The sequence below is a fragment of the Octopus sinensis genome, linkage group LG10 (assembly GCF_006345805.1).
Source record: "Octopus sinensis linkage group LG10, ASM634580v1, whole genome shotgun sequence".
In the NCBI taxonomy this organism is placed as follows: domain Eukaryota; kingdom Metazoa; phylum Mollusca; class Cephalopoda; order Octopoda; family Octopodidae; genus Octopus; species Octopus sinensis.
The window spans coordinates 74,738,461-74,764,630 of NC_043006.1; the positions used below are offsets into that span (position 1 = coordinate 74,738,461).

The following is a 26,170-nucleotide window of genomic DNA, read 5'->3' on the forward strand; positions in this document are numbered from 1 at the left end:
GAACGAAACACCCAAGTTTCCAGAGGTGAATTATTCAAATCCCAAAGAATTCCTCTCAACTCATGGCTATGATGCTTCCCCACTACTTCTGCTCGTGATCAGAGATGCACATATCGTCAGCCACTAACGGACATGCTCAACTGGTTAAGGTCAAGCAACTGTCAAGCAAATCTGTGGTATTGAGCAGAATATTTGCTGTAGCCCATCTTTTATACCAAGACAAAAACAATGTACATGATAACATTCCCCTTTTGGGAGTTTCATATTGTTTAATTCTAATTGATTTTTATTGTGTTACACGCGGAAAACTCTTAGTATTGTCTTGTGTTATTATTATATAGAGCAGCGAGCTGGTAGAATCGTTAGCACGTCGGGTAAAATGCTTAGCGGCGTTTCGTCTGTCTGTCTGCATGTTCTGTGTTCAAATTCTGCCGAGGTCGATTTTACCTTTCTTTCTTTCAGGGTCGATAAAATAAGTACCAGTTGAACTCTGGGGTCGATGTAATCGACTTAGACCATCTCCAGCAATTGCTGGCCTTGGGATAAAAGTTTAAACCACAATTAGTAAGACGACGAGCTTGCAGACTTGCAGAATCGTTCGCACGCCGTACAAAATGCGTTGCAAAATTTCGTCCATCTGTACGTTCTGAGTTCAAATTCTGCCGAAGTCAACTTCGTTTTTTATCTTTTCGAGGTCGGTAAAATAACTAGCAGTTAAGCACTGGGCTCGATGTAATGAACTTGCGCCAAATTTCAGGTCTTGCGCCCAGAGTAGAAAGGATGATGGGTTGGCAGACTAGTCAGAGCATCAGGAAAAATGCTATGCTGTTTTCTTCATGTTACAAGGTTTGGGTTCGTGCCCTATATTCTTCCTTCTAAATTTCAATGATCTACATCAGTGGTTCGCAAGCGTCTTCATGCTGCTTCCCCCTGGACACCGAAGTCACATACCTAGCACCTCTCCTCCACTCACCACAGACACAGACCACTTTCTGCAATAAATTTAAAACAACTGTATTTCACAAATAAAACTTATCCTAATTAACGTATTATTTCGTTGTTTTTCACATCCATTGCCCCTTTTGACTTCACCATTATCGCCCCACTTCTTCAACGCATCCCTCTGGATCTTTTCGCCGCTCCTAGAGGGGTAATATCGCCTACTTTGGGAATCACTAATCGACATAATTCTTCTCTAACCGTATAATCTAGACATATACTTTGGCCTTCACTATCGTCAAGCATTTCTCCTGGAGAAAGTACATCCTCAGCACAAATAAGGCCGTATCCCAACGACCAATCCTTCTCTTCAGAACTAGAAAATGCTTCAGTCTCTGACAGTTTTTAATAATCTGCAAAGCTTAAGCGAGTCCCACCTCACCTAAGAGTTTATACTCTTATTCGGCATCATGTTACTGACACACAGACAGACATCTTATATTACATCCAGAAAAGAACTACTTAACTAACCGGGATAAAGTCATTCACATAAGCGCTCCAACCTTTGAATCACAGGTGCACTGTCTCTTCTCTCTATTTTTTCTACAACTATTACAATGACCATTTCCCTCTGTTCTGACTGGTTCCTGTGACCTTCATTCACGTTGTTACCAGCCCACTGATATTTTCTCTTCTCATCACCCTTGTTGTCTAATCCCTCCAGGTCCGGTATTAGTCTCTATACCCAGTCCTCTTCTAGAACGTCCAGCCTCTGGAACTGCCTCCTTGCTCTTGTCTTCCCACTTAAAAATATCGCTCTCACGATGGCGGAGCTCCTTCTTGACAAGCAAGTATACGCGCGCGCACACACACACACACATACACATAATGTCATAGGAATATCGAAGCTTCGAGATAACGTAAAAAAACTTGTTTCGAACGGCTGAACTCGATTCGATTTTCGCTCCTTATTGAGGTCTCATCAGGCGTCTATATCACTGAACTCATCCCAAAGAAACAAGCAGCCGATCTATAAATAAACACAGAATATCCAGCAGCTTCAGCGAACTGGTGCTACGAATTTACATACGATAAGTGTCTAACATATCATTTAATATCAGCGAAACGCTATTCTCGTATCCCACGCGATATAGGTGAGTCACTCGAATGCCTTCATAAAAACGAACACATGCATAAGATATTTCCCTATAACATTTTTTTTAAACATTGCCTCTCTTAATCTTATAATTTGAATCCAGTGGCTTGAGAAAAATAACGAAAATCATATATATATGTAATTGTATTATGTCTACTCATCCTTTAGTTTCCACACATATATAAATGTGTATTTGTGTGTGTATGTGCGTGTATATATATGTATATATATATATTCTAGCAAAAACTGTCTGATGAACGGCAACGAGAAACTCAGAGTAACAGATTTTGTTGAATTTTCTGCTGCTTTAAATAAAGTATATATATATATATATTGTGTGTGTGTGTGTGTGTGTGTGTGTATACATACATACACAAGCATACAACCTGTATCATATACGAGTATGTGTGTATATGTAATATATCCACGTATATACTTTCACCAGTCTTTCAGCTTACCTGTTTTACCTGAGACAATATTTAAACGTGATACGTTTTTTCATTTCATAGTTGTCTGGAATTAGGTATGTGACACCACACACACCTCTATAAACACATAAATATATATATACATACGTGTGTGTATACACACACATATATATATGTATGTGTGTGTGTGTGTGTGTGTGTGTGTGTGTATACATACATACACAAGCATACAACCTGTATCATATACGAGTATGTGTGTATATGTAATATATCCACGTATATACTTTCACCAGTCTTTCAGCTTACCTGTTTTACCTGAGACAATATTTAAACGTGATACGTTTTTTCATTTCATAGTTGTCTGGAATTAGGTATGTGACACCACACACACCTCTATAAACACATAAATATATATATACATACGTGTGTGTATACACACACATATATATATGTATGTGTGTGTGTGTGTGTACACACACAGACACACATATATAGTGCTGCCTATGAATGAGACTTCCAATGTGGATGAAATAATATATTAAAGGAGTAGTGTGTGTGTGTGTGTGTGTATGTATGTATATTCTTTTATATGTTTCAGCACTAAAGCTGTGGCCATGTTGGGCCACTGCCAATACACGCACGCACACACACACACACATATATACATACATACATAATTACATACATATATATACACATACATATATATATATATATATGTAGATGGCCCTGCTCGATCTGTAGAAAAGGTGTAGGTAGAAACTCTATAAGATGCACCAAGTGTAAGCTATGGACACATAAGAGGTGCAGCAATGTCATAGGAAGGCTAACTAGGAAGATGGTTTTTGTATGTGGCAGATGCTCGGGAGCATTAACCTCTGAAAATCTGCAGAAAACAACTTCCGTCACTTTCCAGGGGGAAAAACTAGAAGTAGTTGATAGCTTCCGTTATCTTGGTGACCAAGTCAGTAGTGGGGGTGGGTGTGCTGAAAGTGTAACGGCTAGAGTAAGAATAGCCTGGACAAAGTTTAGGGAGCTCTTACCTCTGTTGGTGACTAAAGGCCTCTCGCTCAGAGTAAAAGGCAGACTGTATGATGCATGTGTACAAACAGCCATGCTACATGGCAGTGAAACATGGGCCGTGACTGCTGAGGACATGCGTAAGCTCGCGAGAAATGAAGCTAGTATGCTCCGTTGGATGTGTAATGTCAGTGTTCATAGTCGACAGAGTGTAAGTACCTTGAGAGAAAAGTTGGACCTAAGAGGCATCAGATGTTGTGTGCAAGAGAGACGATTGCGCTGGTATGGTCATGTGGCGAGAATGGATGAAGATAGGTGTGTGAAAAAGTGCCACACCCTGGCAGTTGAGGGGACCTGTGGAAAAGGTAGACCCAGGAAAACCTGGGTCGAGGTGGTGAAGCACGACCTTCGAACTCTAGGTCTCACCACGGAAATGACCAGAGACCGAGACCTATGGAATATGCTGTGCGTCAGAAGACCCGGCAAGACCAGTGAGAACAATCAAAATCAAATCATATATCAGAAAGCAGGGGTTAAGTGACCCATCTGTTCGTGTCCACTGTCAGCCTCGTCTGGCACCCGTGTCGGTGATACGTAAAAGCACCATTCGCTCGTGGCCGTTTGCCAGCCTCGCCTGGCCCCGTGCCGGTGACACGTAAAAGCACCGTCCGTTCGTGGCCGTTTGCCAGCTCCGTCTGGCCCCGTGTCGGTGGCACATAAAAGCACCGTCCGTTCGTGTCCGTTGCCAGCCTCGGCTGGCCCCCGTGCCGGTGACACGTAAAAGCACCGTCCGTTCGTGGCCGTTTGCCAGCTCTGGCTGGCCCCGTGTCTGTGGCACGTAAAAGCACCATCCGTTCGTGTTCGTTGCCAGCCTCGGCTGGCCCCCGTGCAGGTGACACGTAAAAGCACCGTCCGTTCGTGGCCGTTTGCCAGCTCTGGCTGGCCCCGTGTCCGTGGCACGTAAAAGCACCATCCGTTCGTGTTCGTAGCCAGCCTCGGCTGGCCCCCGTGCAGGTGACACGTAAAAGCACCGTCCGTTCGTGGCCGTTTGCCAGCTCTGTCTGGCCCCGTGTCGGTGGCACGTAAAAGCACCATCCGTTCGTGTCCGTTGCCAGCATTGCCTGGCCCCGTGCCGGTGACACGTAAAAACACCATCCGTTCGTGGCCGTTCGCCAGCTCTGTCTGGCACCTGTGCAGGTGGCACGTAAAAAACACCCACTACACTCGCGGAGTGGTTGGCGTTAGGAAAGGCATCCAGCCGTAGAAACACTGCCAAATCTGACTGGGCCTGATGAAGCCTTCCAGCTTCACAGACCCCAGTTAAACCGTCCAACCCATGCTAGCATGGAAAACGGACGCTAAATGATGATGATGATGATGATATTAGAAAAACATGTGTCATTAATACAAATCTGTAAATACACAACCATCCAGATTTCTGAGTACCGTATTTTTTCTAATATATAATACCTGTACTTCACCTCCAAACCTTCTAATACACACACATATATATATGCAACAGGCTTCTTTCACTTTCTATCTACCAAATCGGCTAACATACCTTTGGTCACCTCAGCTCAATTATGGAAGTCTCTAGCCCTAGGTAACATACAGTGGAACTCGAACCATGCAGACCCAAATCTACGTGTTTGCGAAACAAACTTATTATACAATATTTATTTCTTTATTGCTCGCAAGGGGCAAACATAGAGGGGACAAACAAGGACAGCCAATAGGATTAAGTCGATTACATCAACCCCAGTGCGTAACTGGTACTTATTTAATCGACCCCGAAAGGAGGAAAGGCAAAGTCGACCTCGGCGGAATACGAACTTCTTAATAACACAATATACAACCAGACCAGCATCATGCGAAATGCTGATATCTACTTATATATAAAAAAAAGCAAGAAATGATAAATGGATATAGCAACTGAGTGACCTACATAACTACAGTCATTCATGTGCTCCTCTGTGTGTGTGTGTGAGTATTCGTGCACGTACAAGTATCATCATTAATGGGCTGATCTCTGCCAGCAGGGTAAGTAGTTAAGAAGCTTGCTTTCCAACCATCTGATTCTGGGTTCAATTCTCACTTGGACAAATCCCGGGCCAACTAAAGTATTGTGAGTGAATTTGGTAGACGGAAACTGAAAGAATCCCGACGCATGTATGTGTGCGTGTGGCTTCCAAGCGAGGTAATAATTTCCCTGAATATTGAACAACAAACAACCTAAACATGGTTATGCAGTGAACTGCAAAAAAATGAGACTATTTTCTTGCAAACCAGAGCACACATGTGAAGATGTAAGGAAATACAAATTGACATCATCATCATTATTATTCAACATTCGTTTTCAATGCTGGCATGGGTTGGACGGCTTGACAAGAGCTGACAAGACAAAGGGACCCAACAGGTTCTATAGTGTTTCTGCTTGGTTTCTACAGCTAGATACCCTTCCTACCACCAACCACTTTACAGAATGTATCGAGTGCTTTATACATAGCATCATCACGTCACACACATGCAGCAGGTTTCTTTTAGTTTCCATCAACCAAATCTTCTCATAAAGGTTTTGGCTGGGCCAGGGAACCTGAAAGTACAATTAAGTGAACTTTTTCACCATACAGCCATGCTTAACAAAGCTAATATATAAAATATGATCAAAAACAGACACAAGGTTACAAAATGCCATTATTTATTTAATAATATTTTTCATAATTCTTTAATATGATACAAATATTGAAAACTCAACCAATATGGTGAATATAAGAGTGGATAAAGAAGATGGATGAATACAAAAAAAAGAAAGATGGTCAAAGAATGGATGACAAGAAGAACAAAGATGATAAGATGTCTTTGAGAAGAATCTCAGAAACATTTTTGGTGAATGCAATAATGAAATATGAAGATGCATAGAATAGTTAGCAGATTTAGAACTTGAGACTGAAGCCAGGCCCAACAGCTGATACACCTTTCGCTGCAGTCGCCATGTGGAACCCTCCAGGAATTGCAGCCTCATCACAGCCTTCTTCCTGCAAAATAAAAAGGAAATAATACATTTTTTTTATGGCAGGGTGGTGAGAAAAAGTGAAGAATAGAAAAACTGCAATTCATAGGTTACTTTCAGGAGGAAGGAAACAGAAAAGAAACTCAAAATATTGTTAGATCAGAGCTCGACTGAAGGCTTGCAATAGAATGGGGCCCACTCAAGGCACCTGCCCAAGTGCCAGGTGATTGTGTTAAACAGGGTGATGGATCAGGTCTATCAATCTATGACAAGCAGATCAAACATAAACAAATGAACAGGTTTCTGTACAGTTTATGTGTCCAGCTAATTTTACTCACAAGGCTCAAATCAACCTGAGACTAAAATAGGAAATAATTGTCCAAGGTGCTGCACAGAGAGATTGAACCCGGAACTATGTGATTAGGCAAAGTAAACTTCCTAAACACACAGCCATACCAGGACCCATCAAAAAGTAATATCTACTTATTTCAGCACAAGGCCATACTCTTTTAACACAGAGACAGGGTACAAAAGCTTACAAGCATTTAGGATGGGGGCAGAATACAGATGCATAGATTTTTAGGGTAGGGGCAATATTACTAAGCTGCAATTTGTTTGTGTTGATTCTAGAAAGATGAGGCATAAAGCTAAGACACACACACAATGATCAACACAGTTTCTGTCTACAAAATGCACTCACAGGGTGTTGGTCAGTCTGGGGTTATACTTAAAGACACTTGCCCAAGATGCCATGCAGTGGGACTGAACCCAAAACTATGTGGTTGCAAAGTGGGCATTTTAACCACAGGGCCATGCCTGTTTAAAATAAATAGTAATAATATATTGGGATCGACTTAATTCACACTGGGCCCATTGTATATATTTAAGACCTTACACCTATGTAAAAACAATAACTTTTGTTACTTAGCAGTGTAAACAAACCTACACTTGCTTGATTACAATGAAATATCATCATTTAATATCCATTCTCCATGTTTGTATGGGCTGGCAAACTGGAGGGCTGCAGCAGGCACCAGTCGTCTGTTTTGCAAGGTTCTATGACTGGATGCCCTTCCTAATACCAACCACTTTACAAAGTGTACAGGATGCTTTACACAAGGGGCCGGCATAGGTGCTTTTACGTGGCACCACCTCGGGTGATCTTTTCATGTGGTGCCAACATGAATGCTTTTGTACATGATGCCAGCACAAGTGTCCTTTTGCAGTTGCGTTTTTTATGTGGCACCAGCACAGGTTCTTTTTGTATGAGGTGCCAGCAAAGGTGCTTTTTGTATGTGGCAACAGCACAGGTTCTTTTTTTATGTGGAGCCAGCACAGGTTCTTTTTTTATGTGGCACCAGCACAGGTTCTTTTTTTATGTGGAGCCAGCACAGGTTCTTTTTGTATGAGGTGCCAGCAAAGGTGCTTTTTGTATGTGGCAACAGCACAGGTGCCTGCTCATGTAACGCCAGCACAGGTGCTTTTTACATGAAAAACAGCATGGGAATGGTATTAATAAAGCCTTAATAAATAAATCATGAGAACTAGTGTTAGTAAGCAGTGAAAGCTAGAACATACATGAAGACTGACATGGAAATCCAACAAATGAACTTTATGAAAAAACACTTACAATTAACTTGGCATATGCCTTGCCACCAGATGGCGGTTTTGGGGAGTTACCATGTTTACGTGGTTGCTCACTTTTAGCTGGCCATGTCGGAAACATCGAAGGACTTACAGGGGCTGGCGATTCCTTGAAATATTCATGAGATTTGGCTTCTTCAGCTGTTATTCTTTTGGAAGGATCAAACGTGAGAAATCTAGAAAGAAAAACACAGCAAACACTTAAGATTAGAAACACGGAGAGAGAAAGAACATCTTGGTATTTGCTGCTACACAAAAAGAACTATGGTGAATTTAGTTAATAGACAGTCATAACTAGGGGACACACAACACACACCATCTCCACTGCCACCACCATCATTTATAATCATCATTTAACATACACTTTTCTATGCTTGCACAGGCCAGATGAAACTTGTTGAGGCAGATTTTCTAGAGCCGACCCATATCTGTTCCCAAGCAAAGTTATATTTCACCAAAGCCAATGAACAACCTCACTTGTATGACAATGATGCACATGTGATGTCAAGACATGGAGACACACAAACACAAACACACACACGTATGCAAAACACAGATGAGAGGTTTCTTTCAGTTTCAGTCTACCAAATCCACACTCATAAGGCTTTGGCCACCCCTAAGGCTATAGCAGAAGACATTTACCCAAAATGCTACACAGTGGGACTGAACCCAGAATCATGTAGTTGGGAAGCCAGCTTCTTAACCACACAACTGTACCCGCACCTATACACACACTGTAAATTAGTTGGTGATAAAGAAGGGCAGAAATAGTGAAATGCATGAATGAGATGTGGAGTCCACAAGCCACAACATGGGTTGCCGATCTACACAGGAGGACCCAAGTAAGAATTGATGCAGAGTAGAGAAGATTCTTTAGGTCTTCTCATGAGACAACCTCTCTAATGCTGTTGGTGGTTTGATAAATGGCACCCAAGTCACACTGTAAAACAGGCACAACACTAGATATCTTTTATCTGTTATTTGTTTCAGTCACTGTTTTATCATGATTGTGAGCTCGACATTCTAACCACTGAGCCATGAAAAAAATAAATAAATGTAAAACTCAGATGATGATGAATTCAAAGGACCCAGTTAATCCATGCAGAACCACATATATGAACAGTTAATGACAAAAAAAGCAGAGAACTACTTACTTGTTAAGGAGATCAAATCCCAAATCTGTGAGGTAGGATCCAAAACGTACACGTAGCTTGTTGTAGGTATATTCCCCAAAGTTGACTTTGCGAAACACAGGCAGTTCACTAACACCAGGCCAGATTTTTTCATTTGGTGTTCCCAAATCCTGAAAAAAAAAGTCAGGTATTTTTATTAACGAAAGTCGTCAAAATTATGGTATTTTAGCAATAATGAATCTGATAGAGTGAGAAAATGGAGACATAATGAGGCATACATGACATACCAGCATACAAAGTTGTGAGGTCAGTTGTACAGATCTCACTGTACTAGCTGAAATGCTATTATGGGGATGCTGGCGTTGGAGGAATCGGTGGAACAGCTGGAGTGCGGTGGTATGGACATGAGTTGAGGAAGGATGAGGATCATGTTCTGAGGAGAGTGCTTGAGTTTAAAGTGAATGAACTGCAAAAGTGATGTCGACCAAAGAAAACGTGGAGGAGGAGATAGAGAAGAATGAGGATGCCCCAAACGGGGCAAGATGGTGTGAGAGCGGTTGCTGTAAGAGCAAGGTAGATCCAGCCACCCCCGTTAACAGATTTAAAATATTGGACATCAATCGATCGATTTATAAACCAAAAACAGAAATTAGTGATGTTATTTACTCAGAGATGCCATTCACATGACTAACCAACATCTCAACATATTTTTATCTTCTTTGTAACCAACTCACCTGAAACTGCCTTTGGCTCTGTAGTACGAATGTCTTGTTTTCAAAAGCTCTGAATTAAAATCTTCCACCAAACCTTAGTCACAATTTATGTTTTTAACACTAGCTGAATGATAACTAAATTATTTTACTAAATTCTTATATCTAAAATTAATTGAAAGAAATACAGAACATTTCAGCAGAAATATGGTAACAAAAGAGTTAATATAGTGAACACCAAAATTCTATCTAGAAACACTAATATGATGAAGCAATAAAAAAAAGAGGGAGAAAAGAAAAAAATATAAAAATATTAGCTAAAACAGTGCTTCTCAAGCTATCTGATGCGGTGCACCGGCATTGTTTTTTTCCAATGTGCCAGTAATATTAATCTATACTGGAAACAATGTATATAATGGATTCACTGAAGCTCCAGCGTCTGGCGATGGACTTGGTAAACACCCACAAAGTTATCAACCACCTCACCAACAACAACACTGAACACCTTTTTGATCTCCATGTGTCCAACACACATGGACATGCCTACAAAGTCAGAAAACGGCACAGCTCCATGACTTTCGGAACATTTTTTCACGCTCAGAGTTGCTGAAGCATGGAACAAACTGCCTGCGTCAGTTGTTGACTGCCATGACACTGCATCCTTTAAGGCCCTCATGCTTTCCGAAATCCGCCGAAACTACACCTGATTGTCCCCCTTCCATACTCATACACATATGTGTATGTCATGACTCATGCACTGTTCTTTTCCTGACGCTTGTACATTACCCTATGTACTATACATACACTTTAGATGAGTTGTAGTGCACCTGAGCACTGTACACAATGTTTTATTATTATTATTATTATTATTATAATAAAAGTTGACAATTTTTTTTATCTTATATTTATTTTGTGAACAAATAATCCAGTACTACATAAGCTGGTAAGTTTTTTTATTGTAGTGCATAAGGCGAAATTACTGAAATTATGTTACTGTTTCTTTCTCTTCTGGAAACTCATCGTGTACCGGCAGCTGATGGCTCACAGACCGGCACCAGTCTGCAGACCACCACTTTGAGTAGTACTGAGCTAAAAAACTAATACTATTACAAGTAGTCTAGCAAGTAAGGGAGACAAATGCAGACATGTTTCACTCTTATGAGACCTCCTCAGAAAAGACTATACTTTGCCATACCCTCATCATCATTGTTTAACATCCGCTTTCCATGCTGGCATGGGTTGGACGATTTGACCGAGGACTAGTGAACCAGATGGCACAGTTTCTACAGCTGGATGCCCTTCCTAACGCCAACCACTCCGAGAGTGTAGTGGGTGCATTTACGTGCCATTGGCACGAAGGCCAGTCAGGCAGTACTGGCAACAGCCATGCTCAAATGGTGTTTTTATGTGCCACCTGCACAGGAGCCAGTCCAGCAGCACTGGCAACGACCTCACTTGAATATTTTTTTCACGTGCCACTGGTACAAGTGCCAGTAAGGTGACACTGGTAACGATCAGGCTCAAATGGTGCTTTTTACATACCACCAGCATGGAAGCCAGTCAGCTGCTCTGGCAGGATGCCAGTCATGTAGAGCTGTCACAGAATTTGATGACATGGAATAAACTTTACTGAACTCAACAAAGAACAGATCTCACTATACTAGCTGAAATGCAAACTTTAAACACCTACACATGTACAATATTGTATATATAGTTAGTGATTCTCTCATCATTTCTATAAAGTCTAACAAGTCTGAAATATGTCCAGATTTATCTTCTATTTTTTTATTTTTGCCAAAATGAATAAAACGATAAACTATCATTAAACTAACTGCATTTTTCTTCACCACATAAGTCTTCCTATTTAGATTTTTCACAATAATTGAATATGTTAACACTAATTTTACAAGTCAGGAAGACCAGAAAAGCTCCAAGCCACACCTGTAGTTAGTTTATAACCGTCCACTAATGCATTATCTAGAAATCTTTCATCACTTTATTAGAAACAATTTTGGCTGAGTATTAATTTCTCTAAATCCCTGGAGCTGAAAACTATGTCTGGCCAGTTTAGCTGCGCAAAAAATCTTACAGCAGACTGCATCTAATACTGCAGATGTGCACTTCCAATGATGTATTAACATGGAAAGAAACTGCTTACCTGGGGCACAATATATTAAGTATGGGACATTAGTGGCAGCATATATAGGAGAGGTTTAAGCTTGTCTTATAAGAGAATTGTGTGAGTATATGAGCTACTCGAATTTTCTTTTGGGGCAAGCTCCTTAAACCCCTTTATTTTGTGAGACAACCCTTGGTTCCGTGAAACAAATTTCTCATTTTAAAGCGATCTAAATTAAAACCGTCCATCAAAATTTGTAACCCTTCAGTGTTTAAACCAGCCATATCCGGCTAAGACTGGTTTTATGTTCAAACTGGCAAGATCTGGCCTTTCATACCAACACTGCAATACCATTCTTAAAATAGACAGCCAGATTATCAATATCCCAAAGATACAAGATAATGTGAGAGGAATCTGAATGCTAAAGGGTTCAGGGATTAAGGTTTCAAACACTACTTAGTTCTCTCTTACTTGTTTCAGTCATTTGACTGCGGCCATGCTGGAGCACCGCTTTTTGTCAAGCAAATCGACCCCAGGACTTATTCTTTGTAAGCATATTACTTATTCTATCGGTCTCTTTTGCCGAACCGCTAAGTTACAGGGACGTAAGCACACCACCATCGGTTGTCAAGCAATGTTGGGGGGACAAACACAGACACACAAACATACATACATATATATATATATATATTATATATATATATATATATATACGGCGGGCTTCTTTCAGTTTCCATCTACCAAATCCACTCATAAAGCTTTGGTCGGCCCGTGGCTATAGTAGAAAACATTCACCGAAGGTGTCACGCAGTGGGAATGAACCTGGAACCATGTGGTTGGTAAGCAAGCTACTTACCACACAGCCACTCCTGCGCCTATTATTATAAAATTATTTATACCAGGTTCTTTATTATTTTCAAAATTAATTGAACCAAAGTATTTCAACAGAAATATGACAAGAAAAGGGTTAAACCACCAAAGAACACGGCAATCAAATCAAGCACTGTCATTCTGGGAGAGTTGGCTCAGCTCCAAGATATGCCAAGTGGATTCCCTAACACTTATACCTAATTGTCATACCAACACCTTCATATGTCAAGCTAGTAGCATCGGCTACCACCTAGCAACACCCAGATGTAGATAAAAAGAGCTCAGCTACTTCAACAGCCTGTGAGAGCAGACGTCAAGACAAAGATATTGCTGAGTTCCCCTACCCACCCCAATGGCTACATGCTATGATGCCAGCAGTCAATGACGAACATCAGGAAGAAAGAGAAGTTTGGGGCTGCAATGACAGAATGGAAATATACGACAACACAGAAAATACAGGTCAAATAAGGGAAAGATAAACAAAAGCATATAACTAAGAGAGCATAAAACATATAATAAAATGCCCTTTATATCGCTTTCAGTTACCTTTGGAAATCAAGAATTTTACGGGATTTCGCTTTGCCCTTATTAACCTTTTAGCATTTGGATTACTTTGTCAAACATCATCATCATCACAGTTTAACGTCCGCTTTCCATGCTAGCATGGGTTGGATGATTTGACTGAGGACTGGCAAACCAGATGGCTGCACCAGGCTCCTATCTGATCTGGCAGAGTTTCTACAGCTGGATGCCCTTCCTAATGCCAACCACTCGAAGAGTGTAGTAGGTGCTTTTACGTGCCACTGGCACGAGGGCCAGTCAGGCGGTACATGCTTGTTTATTTAAATTGGGTTTGAATTCATCATGAATTATCTTGTAGCTTTGAGATTTCAATAATGTGATAGTACATATTTAGATTGACATTGTACGTTAGATGTGAGAGGCTGAATCTGGTTGGCTAAATGTAAGACAGGTACACTATTTTAGCCTGATATGGCCAGTTTAAATTCTAAAGAATTAAGCTAGTTTTTGTAACATAACTTAAAGAAGGGTTCTTGTGGGTTTTAATTTAGATATTAACACTTTAAAATAGGAAAAGTGGCATCATAGATGCAGTGGCGCATTCAAGCAAGTTTGAAGTGTTTGAGGGGGGACATTTGGCAAAAGCAACTGGATCTGTGGAACGTAAAGAACTGGATTCCTCATTGAGTTCTCACTCGTGAATTTCTCACTCGTGAGTTTCTCATCAAAAACATGTTATCACTTCTGCACCCACCCTATTCACAAGATGTAGCACCTGCAGACTTCCATCCCTTTCCCAAGAAGAAGATGCTGCTCAAAGGTCATCATTTCAACACTGTTGTCGAGATCCAGAGTGAATTGCAGAAGGCCCTCGACTTGCTTACGGAAAACAACTTTCAGGCCGGATTCCCAAAACGGCAGGAACTCTGGGACCGGTGTACTGTCGTGTAAGGTGACTATTTCAAAGGAGATGATATTGTTGTTGATGTTGATGTACTAAGTCAAGTACATCAACATCAACAGCAATATCAAAATCAAATGAAATAGAAATTGTAGATGTGAGCCCCGTGCCAGTAGCATGTAAAAAGCACCATCCGAATGTGGCCGATGCCAGTGTCACTTTGGCTGACTTCCGTGCTGGTGGCACATAAAAAGCACCATCCGATTGTGGTCGATGCAAGCTCCTCTGGCCCCTGTGCTGGTGGCAAGTAAAAAGCACCCACTACACTCTCAGAGTGGGTGGCATTAGAAAGGGCATCAAGCTGTAGAAACACTGCCAGATCAGATTGGGGCCCGGTGCTGCCTACTGGCTTCCCACACCCCAGTCGAACCATCCAATCCAACACATGCCAGCATGGAAAACGGACATTAAACGATGATGATGATGATGATGTTAAAACCAAGGGAAATAAAGTATTTTTTATTAAAAATTACTAGTCCTGGAACTTTTTGATACCACCTTGTAATTAACAAGAAGCAGATTGCCAACATATAAACATTGCAGTGGGCATCCAGTCCTGAACAACACTGCAACTATTTCAAGGACAAGAGGGAATAAGGTTTCTCTCTTTCTTTCTTTTTCCTTGAAGTGTAACAACTTACCTTGAAAATTCTGGTCAGCTGGTCAACTTCAGATTTGCCTGGCCATAATGGCTTCATAGTGAGAAATTCAGCCATAATACATCCAACTGACCACATATCAATGCATGTTGTGTATTCCTGCAAAAAAAAAAATAATAACAATAATAGCGGTTCAGCAAAAGAGACTGATAGAATAAGTACCAGGCCTACAAAGATAAGTCCTGGGGTTGATTTGCTCGACTAAAGGCGGTGCTCCAGCATGGCCACAGTCAAATGACTGAAACAAATAAAAGAGTAAAAGAGTAATAACAATAATAATAATAAATGACACTGGCATCAGCTACGACTACAGTTTCACTTGGCTTAACAAGTCTTCTCAAACACAGCATATCACCAAAGGTCTCGGTCACTCATCATCGCCTCTGTGAAGCCTAACGTTCAAAGACCATGCTTCACCACCTCCTCTTGTGTATTCCCGGGTCTACCCCTTCCAGAGTTTCCCTCAACAGTTAGAGATCAGCACTTCTTTACACAGTTGTCCTCCTTCATATGCACCAAATGACCATACCAGTGCAGTTGTCTCTCTTGCACAACATATATATATGTATGTATGTGTGTGTGTATATATATATATATATAGGCGCAGGAGTGGCTGTGTGGTAAGTAGCTTGCCAACCAACGTCATGGTCCCGGGTTCAGTCCCACTGCGTGGCATCTTGGGCAAGTGTCTTCTGCTATAGCCCCGGGCCGACCAATGCCTTGTGAGTGGATTTGGTAGACGGAAACTGAAAGAAGCCTGTCATATATATATATATATATATATATATATGTATGTGTGTGTTTGTGTGTCTGTGTTTGTCCCCCTAGCATTGCTTGACAACTGATGCTGGTGTGTTTACGTCCCCGTCACTTAGCGGTTCAGCAAAAAGGGACCGATAGAATAAGTACTGGGCTTACAAAGAATAAGTCCTGGGGTCGATTTGCTCGACTAAAGGCGGTGCTCCAGCATGGCCGCAGTCAAATGACTGAAACAAGTAAAAGAGTAAAAAGAGTAATATATATATATATATACTGTATCACTGTATCAACCAAACAATTGAGTGCTGTTGTACACCATTGGTCATAATGTGCTTACTTGCAGTGTTGTAGCTTTCAAATGATGCCACCCGACTGGCTATGAAGGCTGGCCTATGGTGCATAAGTGACCAAGATCACAACATTCTCCCTCAATAAGAAGCTACTCCATCACAGGGTAACACTTTTACAGCTGAGTGAACCGGAACAATGTAAAATTGAAGTGTTTTGCTCAAGAGCATAACACACAATCCAATCCAGGAATTTAAACCATGATCTTGTGATCATGAGTACAACACCCTAACCACTAGGCCATGTGCCTTCACAAACACACACGTATGTATGAGTTTTGTGTGGGGGCACACGAGTGTGTCTGAGTCCCTTCATCCTGACATCATAAGATAGTTGTTAATGAGTATCACTATCATACAAGTGATATAATTTATTTCCTATCCTTTACAGAAATATTTTCATTCATGGGGGAAACATTAGCTTCTTTGGAAACAAGTAGTTTGGCACCAGGATGTGCCAAACAACTGTAAAAAATTTGCTTCAACAAATCCTGCCCAGCTCATGCAAGCTTGGAAAAATGGAAATTAAAAATGACAATAATATTGTTTTCAAATTTTGGCACAAGGCCAGCAATTTCAAAGAGAAGGTAAGTCAATTACATCAACCCCAGTATTTAACTGGTACTTATTTTACCGACCCCCAAAAGAACGAAAGGCAAAATCATTATTATTGGTTCGTAGTATTTTTTTTTCTGTAGTTTCAGCTCAGAGCTGCAGCCATGTTGATGCACTGCCATTAAAATATACAAAAATATATTACAAAAAAATGGCACATATACTGTAAATAATTCCAAAATAGCAAAATAGAAAACATCAAAATAATGAAATCAAGCAGATAAATAATTTTTTAAAAAACCCATTTCTCTTCATTTTCCTTTTTCTGGATTTATACCCCAAAACACAGATCTGTTTATCCAAGCTTAGAACAGGTTCCATGTGATGTTTACCGAGACAGACAAGAAACTATTTTAAGTTTTTCATGCTGATTAGCAGATTGCAATCATGCTGAAGCAGTTTGTGCGCTTCTGAGTGGTCAGTGAAGCTTGATTTTTATCTCTAAGCCCAACTAGTGATTATGTAGGAGTAGCAGTAGTAGTAGAAGCATATATCTTAACTTATGTAATTAATTTTCTTCAACTGCATCTTAGACGCAACACAGGTGAGTTTATGCATAACGGAGCTTTCATAAAATATAAACTCACATTCCACTTCTGAATGCTCTAATAAATAAATAAATAAATAAATAAATGAGAAAAAGAAAGAAAGCAAGAAGGAAAGTGATCTGTTGTTGCTTGTGTGCACATAACATTCTTCACAGCCAGGTATTGCTCTAACTTGGTTTCTAATGGGTTAATATGAAGAAAGCTATCCATTTTAAAAACATTTCTGTTAATAATTCAAGCAAATATCCGTGTTTTCTGAACAACTGCAGCCATGTTGCAAAAAGTAAAATAGATACATAAATAAAATAAAATTTAGGCACAAGCATGGCTGTGTGGTTAAGAAGCTTGTTTTGCAACCACATAGTTTTGGTTTGGGGTTCAGACCCATTGTGCAGCACTTTGAGCAAGTCTCTTCTACTATAGACCCTGGCTGGCCAATGCCTTGAGTGAATTTCATAAACAGAAACTGTGAGGTAACTGCATGCGCGCCTGTGTGTGTGTGTGTGTGTATTTAAAATTATAAATTAGGGTATCTACAAGATATTCTAATTTATAATTTTAATAATTATTACCTTTGAAGGTTATTTTTTCCATGCTGACCACTTGATAAAATTGTTATTATATTTTTAAATTAACGATCTTATCCTTATTTATATATATATATAAAAGGAGGTGGAAATAGAACAGAAATAAGTCTAAGACATTTCAATTTAAGAGGAAATTTAATAAAAATGTTCTTGGTGCCTCAGACAGAAGATAAACTGTTTTTCTTCAAATTTTTATAAATTTTTACTGATATTTGATAAGAAGAGATTCATTGAAACCGGTAATATTTTCTTTATATAAGAATTTTTAAAAAATCATTTCCATTAAATTCCCTCTTAAATTGAAATGTCTTAGATTTATTTCCGTGCTATTTCTACCTCCATCTTTTATAAATAAAAATTTAATTTGTATAGATCTCTAATCTTTTTCAACTATATATACATATATATATATATAATATATATATATATATATATATATATATATATATATACATATGTAGCATATTCAAAATTCTGGCATCTGTAGGTTGTAAAGAAACCTGTTGAAGAGGAATGGTCTTTTAATAAGGAACTGCAGCAGAATCTGATCTAAACAATGTCTTGGTTTAAGATGAAATTTCTTAAAGCTTCTTTGTGGTATTTGATGGATTTCAAACTGTCCAACCTCTCCAATACAGTTTCATGATTTGTTTAATTTCCTCCGAAATTTTAACTTTAACAAATAGTTAACCCCTAAGTATTAGATTGGCCAGTTTTGTGGAGCTGACAGGGACTACTCCAACAACAGGTAGGAAATACAGCTTCTCAATAAGGTTTGAATCAAGCTCCTTGTTACAAAACAATAACTAAAGATGACAGGTATGGCTGTATAGTTAAGAAGCTTGCTTTGCAACCCTGTGGTTTGGGGTTCAGTTCCACTGCATGGCATCTAGGGCAAGTGTCTTCTACTATAGCCCCAGGCCAGCAAATGCCTTGAGAGTGGATCTGGTATATGGAAACTGTGTGGAAGCTGGTCATGTACATGTGTGTGTGTTTGTGTGTACACATAGATGTATATATGTATACGCTTGAGTCTGAGCTTGTGTTCATCCCCTGGCCCCTTCACTGCTTGCTAACTGGTGTTGGTTTGATTATATCCCTTTAACTTAACAATTCAGCAAAAGAGTCTGAGAGAACAAGTACCAAAAAAAAAAAAAAAAAAAAAAAACCCCCAAGTACTGGGTTTGACCAAACCCTTCAAGACAGAGCTCCAGCATGACTGCAGATCCACGTCTGAAAGAAAAGCCAAGTAAAAGATAAAAGTTTAAAAAAACAAACAAACAAAAGAAACTAAAACCACTAACCTTGGTGCCCAGCAGTAACTCAGGTGCTCTATACCATAAGGTAACTACAACTGGTGTATAATGCTTCAATGGGGATCCATATTCTCTGGCAAGACCAAAATCGCCAACCTTAAAAGACAAAAAAGAAACATATAAATGATTATTTTATTTTTCCTTCAATTTCTGAAGTATGCATTAATTACAATTGGTATCCAGAAGATAGAAAGTGTTAGAATTAATTCCATTGCCAACTCTCACCTGTTTCCAATTAAGGTAATATTTCTCTTGTGATCAGGCATGTTTTCATGGAAGATTGGAAAGCCAATGCAAGTAGACAGAAACAGACACACATACACACAAACTCTCTCTCTCTCTCACACACATGATGGGCTCCTTTTCCACCGATAGAATCCACTCACAAGGATTCAGTCAATATGGGGGTTATAGCATAAGAAACTTGCTCAAGATGCCACACAGTGGGACTGAACCTGAAACCATGTGGTTGGGAAATAAATTTCTTACCACACAGCCACGCCTGCACAGCAGAATCCCAATACAGCTTCTGCCGACCAATTCTGCTCAGAAGATGCTGGTCAGCTTGAAGCAATAGAAGACACTTGCCCAAGGTGCCACGCAATGAAGCAACATTTAAGACCGTACAACAGTTATGACACCAACTCCATACCTATGTATCTGTATTTCACAATGCATAGGAAATAACTAAAACACTAACCTTGAGAATTCCTTTGTGACTCAGTAACAAGTTTGATGTCTTTAAATCTCGATGTAATATCCAGTTGTCGTGGAGGTGAGCTACAGCTTTGAGGAGCTGGAGCATCAGTGTTTTCACTTCACCTGTAAATGGAAGAACACTGCTTAAGAACAAATATAATAATGAGAGAAAATTCATTCTGATATCTTCTGTACCAAGCAAAATGCCAGCAGCATTTTGTCCATCTTCACATTCTTAGCCTAAATTCCACTGACAATGACATACTTTTCATCCTTTTTGGGGTCAATAAAATACCAGTTGAGCACTAGGGTCAATGTAATCAACTTACGCCCTGCCTTGAAATTGCGACCCTTGTGCCAAAATTTGAAACCAGTCTCCTAGGAACTAGCTTACTGCACTGGATGAAGGTGCTGTGCTCCTAGACTTTATGGGTCCTCCAAGATTGTAGAAATGCAGAATATATAATGTCCTTTACGGATAGATGAAAGAAAAAAATTAATCATGCAAACATCATTTTTTTTCTTTGTGCCATAAACAGAGGTCAATTTTGCCCTTCATGCATCAGTTTAAACCTTTAGCATTTAACCTGGGCATATCCAGCCAAAATACTCTACCTGTTTTAAGTTCAAACTGGCTGGATCTGGCCTCTCACACTTACCCTACATTCTGGAAATAAACAATCACATCATTGAAATCTTACAGCTACAAGATAATGTATGGCTAATTGATATCAATTGTACTTGTACTAGCATTCACCCTGGGTGGGTTGAGTCAGCTTCTTCTACCACCCTCGAGGCATCTTGAACCATGGCAGCCCATGCACAACGGTCCTGCGCCAGTTCACTGGAGATAACGAGCCAGTCACAGTTCCATTGGCGCAGGCTGATGTTGCCATTGTATTCACCATTGAGAATTCATGGAAGAAGTTTCGTGGGAATATGTGTATTTGACAAGCGGTCCCCAACAATCCCGCATGTAGAGACATCCTGTTTGCCGCAGATTGTCAGCAGACACAGGTGCAGAATGACTGAGGAGCCGCCGGTTGCCGAAACAGACACTCCAAGGATTTTCACCAGAGCCCTGTCTGCCGGGTTGTGGCCCTAATACCACTCGGTGTCAGACCAATCCACCTTGGGTGGCCTTACCAGGAACTGAAGTTCCTAACGGCATAGCTCTGACACTACCTGTTGCCAGCATCCCCATCACAGTGAGGAGGGGATGGACTTTGGGGACGCGATATCAATTATCATCATTTAACATCCATTTTTCATGCCAGCAAGGGTTGGATGGTTTGACAGTAGCTGACCAGCTGGAGACCTGCCCAGGCACCTATTGTCTGTTATGGCCTTCCTAACACCAACCACTTTTACAGAGTGTACTCTGGGTGCTTTTTATGCAACACCAGCACAGGTGCTCTTCTATGTGGCACTGGCATGGGTGCTTTGCACATGGAACCAGCATGGGTGCAAAACAGGTGCTTTTCAGGTAGTACCAGCACCTGCAAAACAAGGACTCACTGCCTGAGAGAGGGAGTCAGTGAGGCATGGTTGCATACATCCATCGAATCAATGTGAATAAATAAGCATAACATTTCACAGAGTAATATTAATGCTAAAAGGTCAAGGAAGTGAACTGGTGAAATTGTCAAAGGCTCAGACAGGATACCAAGCCATAGCTGTTCAAGCTCTTTGAGGTCTGAGGTTGAATTTTAAGATGACAGATGAAATATTAGAGGAAGATTTGGCTGGTATCTCTAACAGGTCCATGCAACAAAATATAAACCTGATTAATGGTGACTACAAAGAAAAACAGTAGCATATGAATGATACAGTAAATACAAAACTACAAGACAAGAAGGAGTTAGAACAAAAACAAGAGCGAAAGAGAAAAGTGATCCTCACCAACAAGGAATGGTTGTTTCATAGTTTCCATTAGGCCTTTTAAATCATGTTCCACATAATCCATCACTATGTAGATCTTGTCCATGTTACTACCAACAACAATTTCCTGTAAAGTTAAGAAAAAATAGATGCAAATTGTAATAGATGTTTGCGCAAGGTGTTTTGAACCCAAAACCAAATGGTTGCTAAGCAAATTCCTTAACCACACAGCTATGCCAGCGTTTTAAGTGAAATCTTTAGTAAATGACTATAAGTGTATCTCAAGCCTCAAGTGCTTGGATTCCATTGGTGAAGAAGCTTTCATCTTGTTGGTCAAAAAAAGGTCATCAACAGCAGATATGATGTCAGCATCACTATGATACTGGTTCCCAGTCAAGTGCTTTTTCATGTTGGGGGACAGATGACAGTCAGTTAAGGCCAAATCAGAATAAGGAGGATGATCAACCAGTTCAAAGCCAAAAAGGTGAACTGATGAAATTGTCAAAGGCTCAGACAGGATACATGCTGGCATAACAGGACAGGACACCAAGATCCAAGCCAGTCCTTATTTAGAGTTCCTGCCCTCCTAGATGCACTAGAGAACCACACCTCACTCGTATGTTCTATTAGTTGCATGGTTTCTATGGCTGGATGCACTTCCTAACACCAACCACTTTACAGAGTGTACTGGGTACATTTCATCATGACAACAACACCTAGGAAGATGTTATGTCCTCAATTAGGCTGAAGAAACCTGCTTCATTTTATATCTTCTCTGTTTGTTCACTAATCACTTTACAGAGTGCACAGGGTATATTTTATTAAGATATCAACACTAGCAAACAGCAAATAAATATCAACAAATAAAACAATTACAGGGATTGATGTGACCAACCATACTCTAACTACACGGTGGTGCGACGAGCTGGCAGAAACGTTAGCACGCCGGGCGAAATGCGTAGCCGTATTTTGTCTGCCGTTACGTTCTGAGTTCAAATTCTGCCGAGGTCGATTTTGCCTTTCATCCCTTCGGGGTCGATTAAATAAGTACCAGTTACGCACTGGGGTCGATATAATCGACTTAATACGTTTGTCTGTCCTTGTTTGTCCCCTCTGTGTTAAGCCCCTTGTGGGTAGTAAAGAAATAGGTGGTGCTTGGTCATAGCCATAATCCAATTACTGAAACCAGTAGAAGACTAAAAGAATCTTAGTTGATTATTGGTTACTTACTCTGACTGTGACTATATTTGGGTGTTGAGCTTTCAATAAGGTATTAATTTCTCTCAAAGATGTTATAGGGAAGCCTTCTTTCTCTTTCTCCATCTTTAATCTTTTCAGAGCGACAATTTCATCTAAAAAAAAAAAACGTAAATGTAGTACATTTATACATACATGTGTATATTTATATATGCAAATGAATATTTCAATCAACCATGAAAAATAATTATATAACATGAATCTAAATGTTGATTAAGATATTATTTTTCTACTACTTCAAATTAAAAACAACACAACAAAATTGTTTCTTGTAAATGTTTAACCTTCATCATAAATAATATTGTAACATCAAATATCATTAACATCCAATTTTCTATGCCTACATGAATCAAACAGAATTCACTGGGGTAGAGTTTCTATGGCTGGATGCTCTTCCAGCCACCAACCCATACCTGTTTTCTGGCAAGGTAACCCATGGCCAAACATGTCTTTCATGGAAGACTGGAAATGAGCAACACTGCTTCTATGATAGTGATGCCTGTTTACAACCATTGCAAAATGTCAAGACAAGGGAACACATGATGATGATGATGATGATGATAAAGATGACCACAAAAATATACATGACAGGCTTCTTTCAGTTTCCATCTACCAAATCCACTCACAAGGTTTTGGTCAGTCCACAGCTATAATTGAAGCCACATGCCCAAGGAGCTGTGCAGTGGGGCTGAACCCCAAACCACACAGTTGGGAAGCAAGCTTCTTGACCATGCAAGCATTTCTTTGCAATCACAAGTGCAGCACCTAGGACAAATGCCTTATCCTATTACATCAGGCTGACTGATTGGTTCCATGTGAGTGAAACTGGTAGCCCAGAAACTGAATGGAAGTCCATCCCATTTTCGATAAGCATACAGCCAGAAGCTTTCAGTGGTTTCATCACTCCTGATGTGTTAGAATCAGTGGAATGAAAATCCTTTATTTGGGAAACAGGTAAGGATTGGCAACAGGAAGAGTATCCAGTCACAGAAAATCTGCCTCAACAAGTTTTGTTAACCCTTTAGCACTTAAACTGACCATGTCCAGCCCAAATATTCTAGCTGTTTTAAGTTCAAACTGGTGCAATCTGATCTCTCACACCTACCCTACAATGTCATTCCAAAAATAAACAATTACCTCACTGGATTCTCAAAGCTACGAGAGAATGCAGGATTAATTCAATAAATGTGAATAAATAAGCATTACATTCAACAGACAAATAATAATAATAATAATAATCACCACCATCACCATCATCATCATTACTATTATTTAACATCTGTCGTCCATGCTGTTATGGGTTGGACAGTTTGACCAGGGCTGGTAAGCAGAGGGGCTGCACCAGATTCCAGTCTGATTGGCATGGTTTCTACAGCTGGATGCCCTTCCTAACACCAACCACTCCGAGAGTGTAATGGGTGCTTTTATGTGCCACTGGCAGGGGTGCCAGTTGCATGACACCAGTATCTGTCACGACTATGATTTCACTCGGTTGGATGGATCTCCCTTTGCAAGCAAAGGATATTGCTCAAGGTCTCAGTCATTTGTCATTGCCTCATGGAGGCAATGAAATCTGAATGCTAAAGAGTTAAACCCACACCAGCATGGAGAAACGAATGTATGGTGATGGTGACTCAAAGAACTTAACCCATTACTAAATTAAAATGTGAATATCACCAAAAAGCAAAGACTAGTGAGGTAAGCACTAGAACTTGAAGCAAGGAGAGAAATGGAAAGAAGGTTTACCAGATTTCTTGTCTTTAGCTCTGTAGACCACACCATAGGTACCTTCCTCGATTCGATTCAGACAGTTAAACTCCTCCACACTGCGACAGCCCTGGATGGCCGGCAGATAGGGGGGCAGGTCTGAGTCATCCTCGATGGGGGACGCAGGTGGACTTCCCTCCCTGAAAGGTGTTTCTTCATGTTCAGAGGGCTGCACTGAATCGGTACCACTTTCATTTTCTGAGTGGTCATCAAATTTAGACTTAGGATCTATATAAAAGAAAAAGAGGAAAAAAAAATAATAAATAAATAAATAGAAATAGAAATAAAAATTAACATAGAAGTGCTGTTGCCAACAGATATGCATTTGGCTAAGACTCCAAAGATGTGAAATACTATCAAGAAAAACCAAAGTTTTAGTTTGCAACAAGGAAAAATTACCAACAGATCTAGATTAATGTACACCATTCCACACTGTCCTAGAAGTTCTATGATTCTAGATACAGTATGATCCTAAATATGCTACAGTACTTCATTATACAACCATAATACACTATAAAGTACATTAAAGGTTTTCATAAGCCAATATTGTGTTCTACTGTGTTAGCAGTGCTATTAAATCACATGTTAAGGTCATCTCTACAGATTTTCCATAGGAATTATGGCCAGCACTGATTTCTGTTACAACATTTCAGATCCAAAATGCCAAATGTAAACAAACAATGAGATTGAAAATGGAAAATGGGTAATGGGCATATATACCATATTTCGGGAGTTTCTGCTCCTCCATTACACACCTCCAACCCCATTAATCATCCACAAACTCATTGCTTAGGTAGCCACAACATATAGCGGTGCAACACTATTGGATATATACATATTCTCTTCTACTCTAGGCACAAGGCCCAGAATTTTTAGTTAACATTGTCATTGCTGTCTTCTTCCTTCGTTTTCCAAGCTTCTCAATTTTGTGCCAGTCCAGGCTTCATAATAATAGCCATAAGTGTAAAACAACTAACCCGCTAATTGTGTCCCACCCCTGCCCACCACCACCACTCTACAACTAGGATGCCAATTACAGAAAATGTGCTGCAATGTGGAAGTCAAGTGAAAGCAGAACAAATCGACCCACAGGCTGTCTGTGGGTGGACGAATGGCAGTGGTGACATTCTCGGTGACATGTACTCCTTAGAAAAACGCCGCATGTGCTCGCACGCGCGCATGCGCACCCTGCTCCTCACACACACATACACCCGATTATCTTC

The 26,170-nt window shown here is 40.1% G+C and overlaps 1 protein-coding gene across 5 annotated transcripts in view; it reads right to left on the reverse strand.

Annotated features, from left to right (window-relative positions):
- Nucleotides 1-6,224: 6,224 nt before the first annotated feature.
- LOC115216397 (cyclin-dependent kinase 11B) overlaps nucleotides 6,225-26,170 on the reverse strand; it is an 82,631-nt gene continuing 62,685 nt past the window's right edge. For all 5 annotated transcript variants that reach the window (XM_036506820.1, XM_036506818.1, XM_036506819.1 and 2 more), the window contains 9 exons: nucleotides 24,927-25,175; nucleotides 23,154-23,275; nucleotides 21,945-22,050; nucleotides 20,044-20,165; nucleotides 19,332-19,439; nucleotides 15,154-15,270; nucleotides 9,352-9,500; nucleotides 8,184-8,373; nucleotides 6,225-6,578 (listed from right to left, as the gene is read on the reverse strand). In XM_036506820.1, coding sequence (XP_036362713.1) covers nucleotides 6,477-6,578; nucleotides 8,184-8,373; nucleotides 9,352-9,500; nucleotides 15,154-15,270; nucleotides 19,332-19,439; nucleotides 20,044-20,165; nucleotides 21,945-22,050; nucleotides 23,154-23,275; nucleotides 24,927-25,175 — 1,265 coding nt within the window. In that variant the 3' untranslated portion in view covers nucleotides 6,225-6,476. The remainder of the gene's footprint in view (nucleotides 6,579-8,183; nucleotides 8,374-9,351; nucleotides 9,501-15,153; nucleotides 15,271-19,331; nucleotides 19,440-20,043; nucleotides 20,166-21,944; nucleotides 22,051-23,153; nucleotides 23,276-24,926; nucleotides 25,176-26,170) is intronic.